This window comes from Ochotona curzoniae, unplaced genomic scaffold, assembly GCF_017591425.1.
Source record: "Ochotona curzoniae isolate NIBS_2020 unplaced genomic scaffold, NIBS_Ocur_1.0 scaffold_3223, whole genome shotgun sequence".
NCBI classification, from domain to species: domain Eukaryota; kingdom Metazoa; phylum Chordata; class Mammalia; order Lagomorpha; family Ochotonidae; genus Ochotona; species Ochotona curzoniae.
In genome coordinates, this window is record NW_024467108.1 from 3,746,812 (window position 1) to 3,766,124 (window position 19,313).

Genomic DNA, 19,313 nt, shown 5'->3' on the forward strand with positions numbered 1-19,313 from the left:
ACACACTCACACACACACACACACACACACACGGCCTGCGTCCAAACGAGGTTCCCCTCGGGCAACCCACCGCTGGCCATCAGGTCCAGAGAGCCCAGCCGCGCACAGTGGACACACCCTCCCCTGCCGTGCCACACTCAGCATGGCCGTCAGACTCGTCTCCCCGCCGCGCCACATTCAGCATGGCCGCCACACTCGTCTCCCCGCCACCCACCTCCCCCGCCACACTCAGCATGGCCACCCCGGCGGGGCGGGCCCTGGGAGACACGACCGCACTCCGGAGGGCCAATGGGGCGAGGCCGGGGCGGAGCGTGGGCGTGGCGCGGAGCGTGGGCGTGGCCCGCCCCGGCGGGTGCCGGTGGCGTGGGGTTCCTGCCACGTCCGCCCGGCTCGGCCTCCTGGATTTTGCCCGGTGCTTTGCCACCGTCAGCGCTTCCGGCCTGAACTCCAGCTGGGCCGAGACCCCACCCCGGGTGCTCCTCCAGCCTCCGGCCTCTCCCTGGCTTGCGAGGTGACTCATCTGTGTCCCACCCAGCTGGTAAATTGGCCGACAGGTTTAAACTCAAGACATTTTATTTTCTGATTATACAAATCGTGTATCTTTGGGGAAATTAAGAAAAGCATAGGAATAAAAGTGATGTTATCCCCATAAACAATCATGATTTAAAAATATATATATTTATTTATTTGAAAGGGTAACAGAGGAAGAAAGATAGCTTTTATCTATCTGCTGGATCCTTCCCCAAAATGCCACAACGGCCTGGCTCAGTGTTCCTTCTAGGTCTCACAGGGCCCATAGACCCTTGACATACTGCCAGGAGTTCAGTCCCCAGAAACTGTGATTGCCCATTGTCCTTCTTCCTGTTTTTGTATGTGTCTATCTAATCCGAATTAATTGGGACGGCAATGCATAAATTATATTTTGTTCTTTCAGATTCGGTGGGCTTGTCATTTTAACCGAATGCATATCAGATAGACTGTGCCATAGATGAATGTGCCATGGAAGTTTTGGATTTTTCCATTTTCTGTTTTCCCATTGAGCACTGAAACACAGCACTGGAGATTCGTAGTTGCCAACTGGAGGAGGTGCAAGTAGGCAAGGAGAAGGAAGAACTGGCTATTCTACATTGAGCTTGCCTTCTATAAAGTTGTTCCACAGGAATTACAAGATGGTAGAGCCTTTGCACACTTTATGATTCCCAGGCTTTAGTGCAGTTAAATTTTGAGTCATAATATCTTGGAAGAAGCTCTGAAGAAACAAGTCCAAAGGTTCCTGAAAACAGGAATATTAACAACCCGAGCCTTCTCGGAGCCAAGAGCTTTACACGCAGGTTGCCTCTCACCAGCCACGCTCAGTCACCCTCAAAGCGGCTCTAACCAACCTTCCAGCCAGGAGACGCCTACGCACCAGAACATAGATTGCCTTACGTTGGGTTTCTTTGTCCTCTCTTCTCTTTTTATTCATTTCTTTTTTCCCCTTTTCTTTCTTTCCTTTCCTCTGACTTATTTGTGTGAAATTTGAGTTACAGAGAAAGAGGAAGAGACAGACAAAGAAAGATCTTCCACTTGCTGGTTCACCCCTCAAGATGGCCATAATGGCCAAAGTTGAGGCAGGACAATCCGTTGGTTCACTCCCCAAGTGACCATCAGTGACCAGAGCTGAACTAATCCAAAGCCAGGAGCTGGGAGCTTGTTCTGGGTCTTCCACGTGGGTGCAGGGTCACAGACTTTAGGATGTATTCTACTGCTTTTCCATGCCAGAAGCACGAATATGGAAGGGAAGTGGAGCATCTGGGATATGAACCGATGCCCACATGGTATCCCAGCGCATGCAAGGTGAAGACTTTAGCCACCAGGCTATGGTTCCGGGCCCTTCTTTGTGAATTTTTTAAAATTTTGTTCATATTTAAAATATTAGAGACAGAAAAGGAGATCTGCCATCTGCTGGTTCACTCCCCAGGTAGGCACAATGGCCAGCGCTGGGCCATGCCGAAGCCAGGAACTAGGAGCCTCATCCAGGTCTCCACCCGGGTGCAGGATCCCAGACACATGGCGCAGCCTCTGCTGCTCCTTCCCAGGCCATTAGCAGGGAACTGGACAGGAAGTGGAGGAGCCAGGACTAGAACTGGTGTCCATAGAGGATGCTGCCACCACAGTTGGAACATTAGCCTGAAAGCTACCACACCATTCCCAGAAAAGTTTCTTTTTAACATTAATTTTTTTTTTTCAACATGAATTTTTTAAAGAGGAGTAGAGACAGAAGGAGAAAGGCACAGTTTCCATCTGTGAATTCACTCCCCGAAGCCTACAACAGGAAGTGATGAGACTGGCTGCAGCCAGCAGCCAAGAACTCAGCTAAGCTCTCCCTTGTGGGTGGCAGAAACCCAACTGTTGGAGCTACCACTTCCTGGCGATGCATTAGCAGGAAGCAGGGAGAGGAAGAGAAGGGACACATGCTCACTCTGATATGGGATGCAGATGACTCAACTGGAATTTTAATTATGAGGCCAAATGCCTATGTTGAACAATTATTTTTATTTACATTTTTATTTCCTTTATTTTTTTAAGGGAAACAACAATGCCACAATGGATCATAGAATTCTGTTTTTTAAAAGATGTATTTATTTTTATTTATTTATTTTTATCGCAAAGTCATATACAGAGAGGAGGAGAGACAGAGAGAAAGATCTTCCATCCAATGATTCACTCCCCAAGTGACCACAATGGCCAGTGCTGCACCGATCCGAATCCAGGAGCCACAAACTTCCTCCAGGTCTTCCACATGGGTGCAGGGTCCAAAGGCCTTGGGCCGTCCTTGACTGCTTTCCCAGGCCACAGGCAGGGAGCTGGATGGGAAGTGGAGCTGCTGGAATTAGAACTGGCGCCCATATGGGATCCTGGTGCTTTCACGGTGAGGAGTTTAGCCTCTAGGCCACTGCATCAGGCCCAGAAGTTTTTTTTTTTTTTTTAATTATTTACTTTGACTGGAAAGACAGATATATAGATAGGAGGAAAGACAGGAAAATCTTCTATCTGCTGATTCACTCCCCAAGTGACTGAAATGGCCAGAGCTGAGCAGATCTGAAGCTAGGAGCCCGGCACAACTTCCGGGTCTCCTATGCAGGTGCAGGATCTCAAGGTTTTGGGCTGTCCTCAACTGCTTTCCCAGGCCATAAACAGGGAGCTAGATGGGAAGTGTGGCTGCTGTGATTAGAATTGGTGCCCATAGGGGATCCCGGGGTGTGTAAGGCGAAGACTTTAGCTGCTAGGCTACCGTGCTGGACCCCAAGATTTCTATACAATGTGTATGAAAGCATCATAAAACAGGAGATAGAAAGATAAATCAAAGTATATAAAAAACCTCAAAATGAATCTATCTCAGATTAGTTTTGCTTCTTGCAATAGTTATCATAACAAAGTAATATTTAATATGAAATTTTGGTATAATCTATAATATCAAAAGCAAGCAACTTAGAGCTCAGTGATTCAAAAGAGCAAATATATAACCACACAATGATATTTGTAATGTGTTTTCCCCTTTCATTTATTTATTTTTAAAGACTTATTTATTTATTTTTATTACAAAGTCAGATATACTGAGAGGTGGAGAGACAGAGAGGAAGATCCTCTGATTATTCACTCCCCAAGTGAGCGCAATGGCCAGTGCTGCGTCGATCCAAAGCCAGGATCCAGGAACTACTTCCAGGTCTCCCACACAGGTGCAGGGTCCCAAAGCTTTGGGCCGTCCTTGACTCCTTTCCCAGGCCACAAGCAGGGAGCTGGATGGGAAGTGGAGCAGCTGGGATTAGAAATGGTGCCCCTATGGGATTCCAGTGGCGTTCAAGGCAAGGACTTTAGCTGCTAAGCCATGGCGCCGGGTCTTTTTATTTATTTTTATTGGAAAGTCAGTTATGCAAGGAGGAGGAGCGACAAGATCTCTGTCCAATGATTCATTCCCCAAGTGGCCACTATGGCCAGAACTGAGCTGGTCTGAGGCCAGGAGACTGCAGCCTCTTCTGGATCTCCCTTGTGGGTGCAGAGTCCCAATGCTTTGGGCTGTCCTCCACTGATTTCTTAGGCCACAAGTAGGGAGCCGGATGGGATGTGGGGTCACTGGGATAAGAACTGGTGCCCATATGGGATGCTGGTATACACAAGGGCGGGACTTCAGCCACTAGGCTAACACGCTGGGCCTGCAATGTGTTTTTCATCAACTAAATGTAGTGTTACCTATTTTAAAATATAATAGCTTATATTATAAAACACTAGGAGCAAAACTCCCTAAAATCACACGCAGAGTGTATTAAAACTGTTTTCAAAAGACAGAGAAATTTAATGAAATGTTAACGTATTGGCTTTTGTTATGTGATATAACTGACTTTTTGTAATCTGGTGGTCTGACAGTTAAGTATGCTCCCATCCCCCCCCCTTTTTTTTTTCATTTTTGGGAAAAGCCTTCTGGGGATTAAAACACAGGTAGCGTATTGGAGCTGCAGGTCTTAGCATTCTTCCTAATGAAAGCCTGAGGATTCCAACACTATTTTTCAGTCAGACTAATTCGGTAATGGGGTGAGTGTTGTGGTGTGGGGGTTGCACTGCCCCTTTGGACGTGGCCTCCCTTATTTGAGTGTGCCTTGGAGTCGCAGCCACGCCACTCCCCTCCAGCTTCCTGCTGAAGCATCACAGTAGGCACAGGATGATGGGCCAGTGCTTGAGCCGCTGCCACCATGTGAGTGGGAGACCTGGCAGGAACCCTGGGCTCCCGGCTTCTGCCTCTCCCAGTCCTGGGAGTGAAACAACAGATCAATTTGTTGCTGTCCTTCCATCTTTTCCAGTGGACTCCTGTCCTGGAGGGCAGAGGCTGAGTTGGGCCAACTAGAACGCAGGTTTGGGCATATCTACCAGCCTGGTGTGAGGTGCTCGGTATGCTCTCCCTCCCTTCTTAGGAGCTCCTAGGATCTCAGGAACCACCAGCCTGCTTCTTGCTGCCTCTTTCATCAGCCTTTTGCCCTCCCTCGGGGGGTTAGGTAATCCCTACCCACTCAGCCCAGCCCTGCAAGGGCAGAAAATTCCAGGTGAACTATCTGCTGGGAGTCTCTTTCTGGCTTTTCCTAGCTAGCCAGCGCTTTTACACCTCTGCCCCATTTTATAGATTTTCCTTTCAAGTGTGACTTTTAAAATACCAAAACCACACCAAAAAAATAGAAGCAGCAAAGTCTGACTGTAGCTAAAATACTTTCCCGTTTGTGGGAGCTTAATTTATACACTTTTACTTGGGTCATAAATCAGTACCTTTTGACATCATTGGGAAACTTTATAATAGGAGATCACAGAATTATTACTCTAAAGAAAGTTCAGCTTGAGATCAAATGTAGTTTTATAAAGGGCCTTCCTTTATTCTCTTGTTCTCCCAGGCTTTCTCTGATGTGGTTGTATAGAGGACTGGAACTTTTTTTTTTTAAGGTTTTCAAAGAAGGCTAGATTGTAAAAATAAACCCAAAAAGGCAAGGTACCTCCATGCTTTTTTGGGGGAATGTAAAATCCTGGAAAAATCTAAAATCCATGGTTCCAGGTAGGAACTTTCTTAAATAAAGACTTAGTTATTTGAAAGGCAGCATTGGGCCTGGCGCGGTGGCACAAGTGGTTAAAGGTCCTCGCCTTGCACGCCCGGGATCCCATATGGGTGCCGGTTCTAATCCAGGCGGCCCCGCTTCCCTTCCAGCTCCCTGCCTGTGGCCCGGGAAAGCAGCAGAGGACGGCCCAAAGCTTTGGGACCCTGCACCCGTGTGAGAGACCCGGAAGAGGCTCCTGGCTTTGGATCGGCATAGCATCGGCCGTTGTGCTCACTTAGCGAGTGAATCATTGGATGGAAGATCTTCCTCTCTGTCTCTCCTCTCTGTATATCTGCCTTTCCAATAAAAAAAATAATAAAAATAAATCTTAAAAAAAAAAAAAGAAAGGCAGCATTACAGAGAGGGAGGGGGTAGCCAGGACTGGTCCAGGCTGAAGGCAGAAACTTGGAACTCCATCCAAGTCTTTGAGCAGATGTGGGACAGCAGCATTCAAGGCAGTGACTTGGTACTGGTCAGGATCAACACACGAGGGCAGGCAGTCTGCTTCACTTGGATTGCTGTTTGTATGTCCATCTCATGCTGAGAGGCCCTGACAGAAACTCCCAGACTGTCTGTCTTGGCATCTGACACCCTTTTGCATTCTGCTGAAGTTGACATGTTACATTAGCATCATGCTCTCCTGGTAACTGCCCCAGATGGGAGAAGGGCTAACTTTGGGATGGGGGTAGATTTTACTCACATAGTTCTTGGTAGTGCCTTGGAATTACATCATAAGAAGCATTGGTAAAACATCAGGATAGGGAAGTTGGTGGGAATTCTGACAATACATCATTGAAATCTTGCTCATATTTACCAGTTTTCATTTTTTCTTTGCCAACAAAAAGGGCAGCAGAAACATTACTGCCTTTTTTGTTTGATGTTGACTTTATATGCTCATGTATTTTTTGTTATATTGGAGTTTATGCGTTATCCATCTCTAACTCCTTGCTGCTTTATAATGGATTGTTTAAAACCTCAGGGCCTCACGGCCCAGCGCGGTGGCCTAGCGGCTAAAGTCCTCCCCTTGAACATGCCGGGATCCCATACTGGCATCAGTTTTAATCCCAGAAGCTTCACTTCCCATCCAGCTCCCTGCTTGTAGCCTGGGAAAGCAGTGAAGGATGGCACAAAGCCTTGGGACCCTGCACCCGCGTGGGAGACCTGGAAGTAGTTCCTGGCTTCTGGTTTCGGATTAGCACAGCACTGGCCACTGCGGTGACTTGGGGGGAAGATCTTCCTCTCTGTGTCTCCTCGGTATGTATCTGATTTGGCAATAAAAATAAATCTTAAAAAAATAACAACCCTAGCCTCCTCCAGGTTTTCTGTGTTTCGCACATAGCAGTCACTCAGTTACTATGAGGCGATTACATATCAAGAAAGATTCATTAGGAGTTAGAGTTCCTTTTGCTATATACATACTGGGATGCGTTTCTCAAACAGGATCCTTTAGGATCTCAGTCAAGTGTGGGGAAGAGACCGTAACAGATAACAGGTGGCATGGCAGGTGAAACAGCTGGACTGTGAGCAAAGAGCTGGGGTAACTGCAGCCACGCCAGGAGCTCGGCGGTCAAGGTGACATTTGCACGGCGAGGGCGGGTCCGCCAGGCTGGCTAGAGTCGCCGGCGCAGCCCGGAACCAAGGCGCTGCGGGAGTCCAGTGAGTGTCGGTCGCGTTTTGTTCCCGGACCTGTTCAAGGGCGTCGGTGGTTACACACGCCCGGACCGCGGCTGCTGGGGCGCGATCGTCGGGTTCCACAGCCAAGAGGCCGCAGCAGGAAAGGATGAGCGGAAGCCTGGGAAAGGTAGCGTGGATTCCGCGCACGCAGGGCGAGAGGGAGGCAGGCGGCTCTCGGCGGGGAGGTGGCGGCGCGCCGACATCCGGGTCTGAGACGCCGGGGAGAACAAGGCCCTTCCCAGCAGCCCGTGCGGCGCCCGGCGTGGAAGGGGCAGTGCTGCTTCCGGTTAACCCTGTGCGTCCTGGGCTGCCTGGCCCAGGCCACGCCCACTCCGCTTGCAACCCTGGCCTTCCTGCGCTTGGGAGCAGGAGACCGCTTCACGATGTCCCGATAGATAGCATGATCTTGGGCAGGTTACGTACCAACTTCCGATTTTTTTTTCCCGAAATATCCCGTTTTGACTTGATTGGCACGGGGAGCTCCTTTGGTGGTGAAAGGGGGAATAGGGTTTCACGGCTCCGTTAACAAAGCCGTGTTAAAGTGACTGCAAAAGCTGTATGACCGACCAGAGCAAATGCATTTCTTGGGCTTCATGGTTCTGGCAGGTGGAACAGATTTCAGTTGTAACCAGCTACATAGATTAATGATGAAGTTTTAGCAATTTCCATTAAAAAACTTCAGACATTAATTGTAGAGGAAGATCTCCATGATACATCAGGTCAGCATGGTCACTGGTGTTCATAGATTTACCTGCCATTGTCTGGGGATGTCCCCGAATGCCTCTAGACTTGAACCAATCAGTCTTTTTATTTATTTCAAAAGCAGAGTTAGAGAGGGAGAGAAAGAGAAATCTTCCCTGTGCTGCTTCACTTCCCAAATGGTTGAAATGGCCAGAGCCGAGCCAATCTGCAACCATGAGCTTCCCCTGGGGTCCCTCAGGTGAGCACAGGATTGCAAGGCATTGGGCCACTGTTCTCCCAGGCCATAGGCAGGGAACTGGATCGAAAGTGGAGCTGTGGGTACATGAACCACTGTCCGCACAGGCTGCTGACTCTGCAGGCAGCAGCTTTAGCCACTAAGCTGCAATGCTGGCTTCAAGTTTATTTTCATTTACTTGAAAAGCAGAGCATTGGAAGGAGAGAGAGGCAGGGAGTCGGGGAGCAGTGGGGGGAGGGAGATAGAGAAGGAGAAAAAAGAAAAGAAGAAACAAAGAAACCAAGAAAGATAGAAAGAAAATAGGTATCTTTCAACTGCTGGTTCACTCCCCAAATGCTGGCAACATCCAGGACTGGGTCATATTGAAGCCAGGAGCCCAGAACTCCATCCAGGTTTCCCAGGACTGGGACAAGGGCCCAAACACCTGAACCATCATATGCTGTCCCCTAGGATACATGAGCTGGAAACTGGATCAGGAGTGAAGTGGCCAGGGTTTGATTGGGTACTGCTCCACTTCTGATCCAACTCTTCTTACAGCCTGGAAAGTAGTCGAGCCCCAAGCCCCGGGTTGTTGGTTAATGAGCCTGTTTATTTCCTGAACTTTTACCTGTATTATCTCCTGGCACCTAATTATGTGAAGTCTTGGAGTGGTTCTTGCCTCAGCCTGGCTGGAGGTGTTAGTTAATACTTTACATTGGTAGGGAACATCATGGCATTTGCACCCAAGATCCTGGCTCTTGATTGCTAACCTTTGTGCTTCAGTTCTGTTTGTAAAATGACGCCTGCCACGTGGAGCTGTCACAGAGACTATAAATGATAATGTAAATGTCAGAATTCTGTAAGATGGGAAGGATGCTTCTGTATGATTTCACTTGATCCTCACAATGAAGGAGATAATGCTGGCCGACATGAGGTGAGCAAGTAGAAGCCACCGGCTCGGAGTCTGGTTTATTATAGGGCCTCAAACATTCTGCTGAGCGTCTTGAATGGATGAAGCCGTGCCTTGGCTCTACTTCGTAATTCTGCAATTTAATAAGAATATTGATTTTCCTCATCTGTGAAAAGAGGAATGAAAATCTTTCCTGACCTTCCTAGATATCCTTCCTTTCTTGGGGACCCAACACATAGATTTCACATTGCAGTGCAGTAAATAATTTGCACATGTGCTTAAAAAATTGAGGCTAAGCAGCTGTTTTCTTTCTGTCTATATGCACTTACTCTACAGTGTATTTGGCCAACGTAGGCACTTGTTAAGTGCTGAATGAATAAGTGAATCAACAAATGTTGACATTTCATGGTAAGTACACAGTGGAGCTAGGACTTGAACTTCAAACTCATAACCCAGGGCTCTTGTCTTAGGACCCTAAGGAATTTTGCCTGCAACTCATATAAAATTTCTCATGTGTGAGAGGCCCACCTTTGCTAGAGTAAAGCTGGATGAAGCCAGTACCTCTTTGGGCTAACAGGTGGTACAGCAGGGTGCATGTGGTTAAGACACTAATGGTGGTACTTAGGAAGCCTCCAAAAATTGTACCAATGGATCAGGATGGCAGGATGTTCTCTGGGGAAATCAGAATGCATCCAGGAATGAGGAATGGTTGTTTTGCACAGGAAATGCTATGACCTCCTTCCCTGGATGAGATCACTATGATTTTCTCAGGGATTACCATGGCCCTGAACCACAAAGAAGGGGAGGGGATCCCTAAAGGCAAGCCAGGTTGTGACTAAGGTAGCAGCCTGGAAGCTGAAGCCTTGGAGACTCATCTCAGAGATAAGAGGATATTTTCCGATGGAAACGTTGAAGGTTTAAGTGGAACAGTCTATGTGATTAAAAAGCAGTGAAGCCTGAAGCAAAAGACAAGCAGGCATGACTCAGGAGGACATGGAAAGATGTGAAAGAGTACACATGTCAGAGGGTCTGGGAGGGCAGAATCCCAAGCCCCAAGAAGATGGACTTCCTTTCATTGCACTAGACCGCAAGCCCCGGAGAACAAGGGCACAGTGGTGTTTTATTCAGTTTTGTCAAAAGCACCTGTCACATCCCAAGATATATATTATTTAACAGTTGAGGAATTGAATAGTCATCCCTACCCTTATCATGACTGCTGTCAATATTTTAAAGATTTATTTATTTGTATTGGAAAGTCAGATTTACAGAGAGAGGAGAGACAGAGAGGAAGCTCTTCTTTCTACTGATTCACTCCCCAAGTAGCTGCAACAGCCGGAGCCGAGTCGATTCCAAAATCAGGAGCCAGAAGCTTCTGGGTCTCCCACACAGGTGCAGGGTCCCAGGGCCATCCTTGACTGCTTTCCCAGGCCACAAGCAGAGAGCTGGATGAGCAGCAGGCCTGCCAGGATACAAACCGGTGGCCTTATGGGATACACGTACATGCAAAGCGAGAACTTTAGCCAGTAGGCTACCATGCTGGGCCCAACTGTTATCAAATTAAACATTAACAACATGCATTGTACTTGGAAACCATTCTTCTATATTGTCCAATTTAACCACATCAGTAATTCTGTGGGGTAATTGTTTTTATAATTTCTTTAGAGATAAGGAAATCAGGCTTCAACAGATTAATTTGATCAGAAAACATTTGTTGAGCAGCTGAGATGTGCCACAGCGTATGGCAGATACTGGGATATAGCAAGTTCTTGTCTTTATGGGACTTATTAAGAGATGAACTGGTTTTTCTTCTAATTATTTGAAAGGCAGAGAGAGAGAGAGAGAGAGAGAAATATCTTCCCTTTGCCAATTCACTCCCCAAATGCCTACAACAGCTGGTGTTGTGCCAGGCCAAAGTCAGGTGCTTAGAACACCATGTGAGTCTTTCATGTGAGCAGCAGGGGCCTCTGTATTTGAACCATCATCTACTGCTTCCCAAGGTGTCCACTAACAGGCAACTGAAACTGGATGGGAAGCAGAGGCTGGACTTGAACCCTGATACTCAGAGATGGGATGCAGCCTCCCAAGTGGCAGCCTAACCTTCACACCACACCACCTGCCTCCAGACTTAACCAATCATGATGAATGTCACAAAGAAAGAGCCCAGCAAGTCTGAGCACTCAAGAAAATGTGCTTGAGACCATCACATGACTAAGACTTGAACAAGCAGGCTTTACGACAGGGAAAACATATTCCAGGAAAGAAGAGCATGTGCAAAGGCCCTGAAATGAGAACATACTAAGAGCTACAGAGGGTCCAGAGGAAGCCAGGATGGAGAGGAGGGGAGCAGTGCGGTGTGTCTCAGGGAAAGTGTGCAGAGAAGGAGCCTGAGGTAAAAAGTGGGGTGGTTAACAGGTTAGTTTACATTTCAGTAGGTGACGAGAGGGATTACCAAACTTAGTTTAGTCCTGGAGTAAGTCATCAAGTTGTGTTCAGTCTAGGTCAGCTGGCCTAGAACCACCATCTGACAGTTGCAGTGGGTGTTTATCTTATTTTAAGAAGTGATGTGTAGGGGCTGGCATGGTGATATATCAGGCTAATCTTCTACCTGCAGTGCCGGCATGTCCTAGATGTCCCCCCCCCTTTTTTTTTTAAGATTTACTTATTTTGGCAGGCCTGGCGCAGTGGTGCAAGTGGTTGAGGTCCTCGCCTTGCACGCCCGGGATCCCATATGACCCCGCTTCCCATCCAGCTCCCTGCCTGTGGCCCGGGAAAGCAGTCGAGGATGGCCCAAGGCTCTGGGACCCTGCACCCGCGTGGGAGACCCAGAAGAGACTCCTGGCTTCAGTTCGGCATAGCATCGGCCGTTGCGTTCACTTGGGGAGTGAATCATCGGACGGAAGATCTTCCTGTCTGTCTCTCCTCTCTGTATATCCGCCTTTCCAATGAAAAAAATAATAAAAGTAAATCTTTAAAAAAAAAGATTTACTTATTTTGGGGCCCAGTGCAGTAGCCTAGTGATTCACTCCCCAAGAGGCCGCAAAGGCTGGAGCTGAGCCAATCCGAAGCCAGCAGCCAGGAGTCAGGAGCCATTGGCCCTCTGTGTGAGAAGAGTAGTGGTAGCCACTGCCTTAGGAGAACTGGAAACTTCTGACAGATGATTCAAAACACACACTTGAAAACCACAATGCCTTAGGTGAAAGTGACCTCTGCTGTAAGAATTGTTACACAGTTCACAGGTGTGAGTCAGGTCAGTGAGGAAAGCAGGCGTGTTGTGTAAGAGCACAGCTTGTTTGCATCAGAAGTGCAGGACCGGGGAAGAGCCCCGACCACCTGGTTCCCGAGCTCAGCACTCGGCTGCTGTGTGCGTTCGGGCATATTTAGTCACCTGTCTGGGCAGCAGCATCCTCATTGAATGGCTGCGAGGAACCGAGGAGGTGTTTGGTATATACCAGGTGCTCAAAAAAAGATTATCAAGGCTCTCTTTCTCGGCACCTGAATGTCGCTGTATAAGTCAGTGTGCTTCTTTTGAAACCTGGTGTGGCTGGGTGGGAAGCACGGACTTTGGATTCAGACAGGCCTGGTTTGAATTCCTGGCACCTCTTACTAAACCTGTAACTTTGGGCAGTTTACAGAAACCTGTTTATTTCATCTGTGAAATAAAAAGTGTTATCTCAGAAATGCCTCTGGTGGAGGACTGGGGTAAAGATTAATTGAAATAGTGCATGTAATGTGATTAACACAAAGGATGTGCTAAATAAATAAATAGTGGCAGCAGTGGCCTTTTACATAATCCCCCTTATGTTCTGTGGCTATTGAGAAAACAGCTTCTGGGTGCTTCCTTCCAGGCCCTGCCCCCACACAGGCTGTGATCCTCAGTAGCAGCTGTGGCGGTCCTTTCTCGGTTCTGGGCTCTGGAGCTCATGGGACAAGTATTTTTATAGCCTACTGCGGCAGCTGTGTCCTCATTCATTCATTCATGGGCGTCATTGCCTTCCTCCTGCACTTGCTGTCTCGTGGGGGAAGGGCTAGGGTGGCATCTGTGATTGTAATCCCAAAATAGACTATTTTCGTCCTGAGAAATGATGCTGAATTTTGCAGTGGAGAGGCAGCGCATCTCCCAGAGCTGGAGAGTTCACACCACAGCTTGAATATCTTCCAGAAGGTTATCAACACTTAAGTCTAGCTTCCCATCTAATACCTCCTCTCCAGGAGGTGACCCACTTAAAAATATATTCTGTTCACTTTGCTTTCTGTTGTGTGTGTCATGGTTAATGTCTGTTGGACCTGGAGGACTCTGGAATCATTTGTTCTAACTTCAGGCCAGTGGGGGTGGCAGCTCATCCCCATTGCCACTACTCCACCTATTTTAACTTTGGAATTATAATGCCTATAGTATGACCTAGCTTTTTAAAATTGAAATAATTATTTTTGTATCCAAGTTCCTAACTAGCTAGATAAGCTTGCTTGCTTTCTTCCTCCCTTCCTAGATTTATTTGAAAGGCAGGATTAGGGGGAGTGCGGGAAGCAGGGGAACTGTCTATTTGCTGGTTCACACCCCAGTGGGTTCCAGCATCTGGGGTACGCCAGACTGAAGCCAGGAGCCTGGAACTGGGTCTAGGTCTTCTCTCATCTGGCTGCCAGGGCCCAAGCACTTGAGCCATCTCCTGCTGCTTTCCGAGGAGCACTAGCAGGGAGCTGGGCAAGAGCAGCTGGGACTCAAACTGTGACTCATCTAGGATGCTAAAGTCTCAGATAGTGATGCAGTCTGCGGTACCATAACGCTGGCCCCGTGTTTCCTCTGAAACTGGCATAGTGGTTGACACATAGTAATCTCTAAAAATGTTTCAGAATAGCTTTATATTTGCAGAAAAATTATAAATAGAAAATTCCATGTATACCAGTTTTCCCTACGACGACCATCTTTCTTTCTTTCTTTTTTTTTTGTAAGATTTATTTATTTCCATTGGAAAGGTGGATATACAGAGAGGAGGAGAGACAGAGAAGATCAGCATCTGCAACAGCTCGAGCTGAGCCAATCGAAAGTCAGGAGCCAGGAGCTTCTTCCGGGTCTCCCACATGAGTGCAGGGTCCCAAAGCTTTGGGCCGTCCTTGGCTGCTTTCCCAGGCCACAAGCAGGGAGCTGGATGGGAAGCAGGGCTGCCAGGATTAGAACTGGTGCCCACATGGGATCCTGGTGCATTCAAGGTGAGGACTTTAGCCACTAGGCCACCGCGCCAGGCCCAATGATCATCTTTCATAGGTACGTTTTTATAATTAAGAACTACTATTGGCATATTATTGCTAGCTAAAGCACCTACTTTACCTGGATTTCTTTAGTTTTTATCAAATTTCTTTTTTCTGTCCCAGGATAGATAGCACACAGCAGGTAGTTGGCAGATCTTGTCAGCTTCCTTTTGGCTGTGACCACTCTCAGATTAGCCTTTTTTTTTTTTTTTTTTTTTTTTGGTGAAACAGACTTTTCATGACATATAGAAGAGATTGAAATCATTCCCCACAGTGAGTGGAATTTTCTCTTTCATGTTACGGGAGCTTAAGGACAGACATTTAGTATTCATTGTACAGTTTATGAAGAGATCTATTCTGGACCACACACTTAATAAAGTTATACTACTGATCCTTTTTTTGGGGGGGGGTGGCAGCAGGACAGAGTGGGATTTAACATAACTGGGAGAAGGGAAGCCTCCCCTCATTATTATTGTTTGTCAGCGTTGGAATTATTATTATGACTGAAGGAAAACAATAAGCTAGATGGGAGGCAAAGCCTTTGAAGTAACAGTTCTCTTATCTACTATTAGCTAGAATTTTTCAGAATATAACTTCTCATTTGCAAAATGCTCATAACAGCTACTGATTGGTATTAGGAAAGACAGGTGAAGGGGGAAAGAAAAAAATGGAGCAAGCAGTGTGGGGCAGGGGCTGCTGTGTATAGTGGGAGGAAGAGGAAGGAAGACGACGTGGTTTGCTTGCATGTCTGTCACGCACTGTGGATCAGCTTCTTCCCTAGATGGGAGCCTTTAGCCCTTTCCAGTTTGTGTGCTGTGGTTTCTAGGTAGAGGCCTGTCGAGTTCTGTGAATGCCTAAGAGCATCCTGACGTGACTGTATCTGTTTCGCTGTAGGTGCTGTGCCTGAGGAGCAGTATTGTTTTTAAGCCAGCGTTTTCCCTCTTCAGGTAAGGACATTAATAATATGACTGAGTGACCGTATGGTGTCTCAAGCTCTACCCCTGCCGCCACCTGGCTCCTTTTCTGTTCTCAGGAAAATGCAACTCCACTCGGTTCATCTCGTTGGGAACTCTGGGAGCTACCCTGGCCACTGCATATTGGCTAGTCTTTCTTAAGTTATGAACAGAACAGGTTTATTTTGGGTTTATCCCATGGTTTTGGAGATTGACAGCCCACGATTGGGTGGTGGCTTCCCTGGCTTGGCTGATGAGAGCAGGGGAGCACCAGTGGCAAATAGCTCGCATGGTGAGCCAGGAAACAGAGCGAGCTGTTGGGCCCAACTAGGGCTTTTATAACCAGCCCTGTGGTGAAAGGTGAGGGTGTGTCCCCAGTGACTGAGGACTTCCTGGAGAGCTTACCTCCCAAATACCAGAGTTAGATCAAGTTTCTACCCTCCTAGTACTATTCATTCATCTCTTTCGGGTTTAAACATCTACAGGAGTTTGGGAGCTGAATCTTGCTCGTATTTTCCCATAAATCTGATTTACCCTTCCAGTAAAAATAAGTTAATCTTAAAAAAGAATAAAAGAAAGAATGAAAGAAAGAAGAGACAGAGAGAAAGATATTCCATCCATTGGTTCACTCCCCAAATGGCTATAATAGCCAGCTCCTGGAACTCCATTCAGTTCTCCCATGAGGTGGCAGGGGCACAAGTACTTGGGCCATCCTCTGTTGCTTTTCTAGGCACATTAGCAGGAACTTGGATTAGAAGTGGAACAACTAGGACTTAACTGTGACCCATATTGAATGCCAGCACTGCATGGGAGGGTTTATCTCAGATATTGGCATTTTACAAGAGATCTTTAGTTTCGTGAGGTTATACTTTAAAGATGAGACAACCGGGCCCGACGCGGTGGCACAGTGGGTAAGGTCCTCGCCTTGCACGCCCGGGATCCCATATGGGTGCCGGTTCTAATCCCAGCAGCCCTGCTTCCCTTCCAGCTCCCTGCCTGTGGCCTGGGAAAGCAGTTGAGGATGGCCCAAAGCTTTGGGACCCTGCACCCGGGTGGGAGACCCGAAAGAGGCTCCTGGCTTCGGATCGGCATAGCATCGGCCGTTGTGCTCACTTGGGGAGTGAATCATCAGACGGAAGATCTTCCTCTCTGTCTCTTCTCTCTGTATATCCGCCTTTCCAATGAAAAAAATAATAAAAATAAATCTTAAAAAAAAAAAAGATGAGACAACCAAGTTGTAGTGACACCAAGCAGCTTGTCTAGGGGCACTGTCTGGAGATGTTTGGCTCAGCATTCAGTCACAGGTCTGCTTGTCACAGTTCAGGCTCAAAGATTCCCAGGCTTCAGAACTGGAACACTCTGCCTGGCAGCTGAGCAAGCAGTTCTCCTTTGTGTTTCTCGGCTTTCGCATCCAGCCTTGTCCTCAGCGGCATCTCTCTCCATCTCCCTGAGCCTGTTCTTACAGTACTGACATCTCTACTTTTTCTCTTGGGCTACTTCAAGAACAGACTCACTTCCCATTCATCACGTACCTGCTCTCAGAATTACCCTTTCCAAATGTTGACTTCATCATCACCCTGTGCTTGAAATCTTCCCACAGTGTCCCAGGGACTCCGCAAGGTGAAGACCGCACTCCTTAGGCCAATGGGTCCCTTATGACCCCGATGACCTCTCCAGCTTCATGTTTTATCCTGTCCCTTCCCTGCTGCTTAACTATATTCTGTTGCATGCCCAAACATACTTTTTCATACTAAAATACAACACTTGATCTTAGCCAAAAGGCCGAGAAGTGATCATACTAAAATACAAAATGCTTTTACTGCAATTGTCAATAGTTCCTCACTTTAAAAAAATTGTTTATTTTCATCTACTTGGAAGACAGAATAACAAAGTGATAATCGGAGAGCTCTTCCATCTGCTAGCTTTCTCCCAGGATGCATCAGCTCTCGGATAGGGGTTGTGGGAGTCCAAGTGATGGTTTAATGAGCCACAGTCCATTTTTTAAAAAAACATTTATTTATTTTTATTGCAAAAATAAAAGATATAAAGAGAGGAAGAAAGATAGAGAGGAAGATCCTCCATCCAATGATTCACTCCCCAAATGATGGCTATGGCCAGTGCTGTGCTGATCCGAAGCCAGGATCCAGGAGCTCTTCCGAGTCCCACACGGATGCAGGGTCCCAAGGCTTTGGGCCGTCCTCGACTGCTTTCCCTGGCCACAAGCAGGGAGCTGGATGGGAGGTGGGGCCGCCGGGATTAGAACCAGTGCCCATATGGGATCTGGGTGTGTTCAAGGTGAGAACTTTAGCTGCTTGGCCATAATGCCAGGCCCATTTTTCTTTTCTGTTTTAGATTTTTATTTATTTTTATTGAAAAGCCAGATATACAGACAAGAGGAGAGATAGAGAAGGAGATCTTGCATCTGATGATTCACTCCCCAAGTGGCTGCAACAGCTGAAGCTGAGCCAATCTGCAGCCAGGAGCCAGGAACTTCTTTTAGGTCTCCCAAGCGGGTGCAGGGTCCCAAGGCTTTGGGCTGTCCTTGACTGCTCCCCGAGGCCACAAGCAGGGAGCTAGATGGGAAGCGGGGCTGCCGAGATTAGAACCAGTTCCCATATGGGATCCCGGGCATGCAAGGCAAGGACTTTAACCACTACGCCATAGTGCCAGGCCCATTTTTCTTTTTTTTTTTTTTTAAGATTTATTTTTATTGGCAAGGCAGAGTTACCAAAAGGAGAGACATAAAGTCTTCCATCTGCTGGTTCACTTCCCAAGTGGCTGTAATGGCTGCAGTTGAGCTAATCAGAAACTAGAATATCGGGCCACTGAGTCACGGCACCAAATATCTTCCACCGAGCCACGGCACCAAATATCTTCTATCCAAGTCACAGCACCAAATATCTTCTATTCGAGTCACGGCACCAAATATCAGGGTCCCTCGTCCCGCGAGCAAGACCCCGATGCGGTAAAGATTCTTAAAAAGGTTTATTGGATAAGACTTCAAGCGTTGTGTCAAAGTGAAAGCAGTTACAGCACTTGTAAGATTTATTACAGTAAAGCAAAAGCAGCCTAGTGCTAGCTAGCAATAGCCTTGAAGTGATAGCGATAGCTCTAGCTCTAGCATAGCCTTGAAGCGCGCCTGGTGGAATCTCCTCCATTAACTATTTTTCACCCAGACCTTTTTACATTACACAAACCAATCCATACACAGTTCCTCACATCATGTGGTAAGCACACCAATCATGACTTAGGTCACGTAGCTTCCCTGCGTGCTCGGCCCAATCCTCAGTAACTTCCCAAAACCTGTTTACCACCTTTGTGCCACGAAGCAATGGTCAACAAGCGCCATCTTTGAGGCGCAGCTCCGCTCTCCACACTAGAAACCAAGGGCTTGTTCCTAGTCTCCCACGTGGGTGCAGGGCCATGATGACGGGTAATCTGCTGCTGCTTTCCCAGACCATAGGCAGGGAGCGGGATGGTAAGTGGAGCATCCAAGACACAGAATGGTTTCTGCAGGTGAAAGGAGTAGCCTTTTAAATAATAGCCTGTTGAGCCACTGTGTTGGCTTGAGCCCATCTCATTTTTAAAAACATAATTCAAACAGTTGTATTTTCTCTACATGACTATACTTAAAAAAAAGTGACTATAGTTTCCTTTGTATCCTACAGTTTCTGTGCCTGTCCCTCCCTACACCCTTTAATGTTCTTCTTCTTTCTTTTTTTTTTTTTTAAATCTACTTGAAAGGCAGACCAAGAGTGAAAGAGACAGAGACTGCATCATTCTCTGCTGGGCCATGCCAGGCCTGAGAGCCTGGAGCCCGTCCAGGTTTCTTTCACAGGTAGCAGGGACCCTAGCATTTGAGCCATCATTTGTTGCCACCTGCCAGGATGCATCAGCAGGATGCTGGATCAGCAGTGGAGGATCTTGGCCCCAATTCAAAATTCCGTGCAGTGCAGGTGTCCCAAGCTGCGCTTTTTTTTTTTTTTAAAGATTTATTTTTATTA

At 47.2% G+C, this 19,313-nt stretch overlaps 1 protein-coding gene across 1 annotated transcript in view; it reads left to right on the forward strand.

Annotated features, from left to right (window-relative positions):
• The first annotated feature begins 7,253 nt into the window (after positions 1-7,253).
• The window catches only part of MRPL48 (mitochondrial ribosomal protein L48), a 52,004-nt gene continuing 39,944 nt past the window's right edge, over positions 7,254-19,313 (forward strand). The window contains exons 1-2 of the mRNA XM_040964399.1: positions 7,254-7,413; positions 15,251-15,303. Of these exons, the coding sequence (XP_040820333.1) occupies positions 7,393-7,413; positions 15,251-15,303 (74 nt within the window). The 5' untranslated portion in view covers positions 7,254-7,392. The remainder of the gene's footprint in view (positions 7,414-15,250; positions 15,304-19,313) is intronic.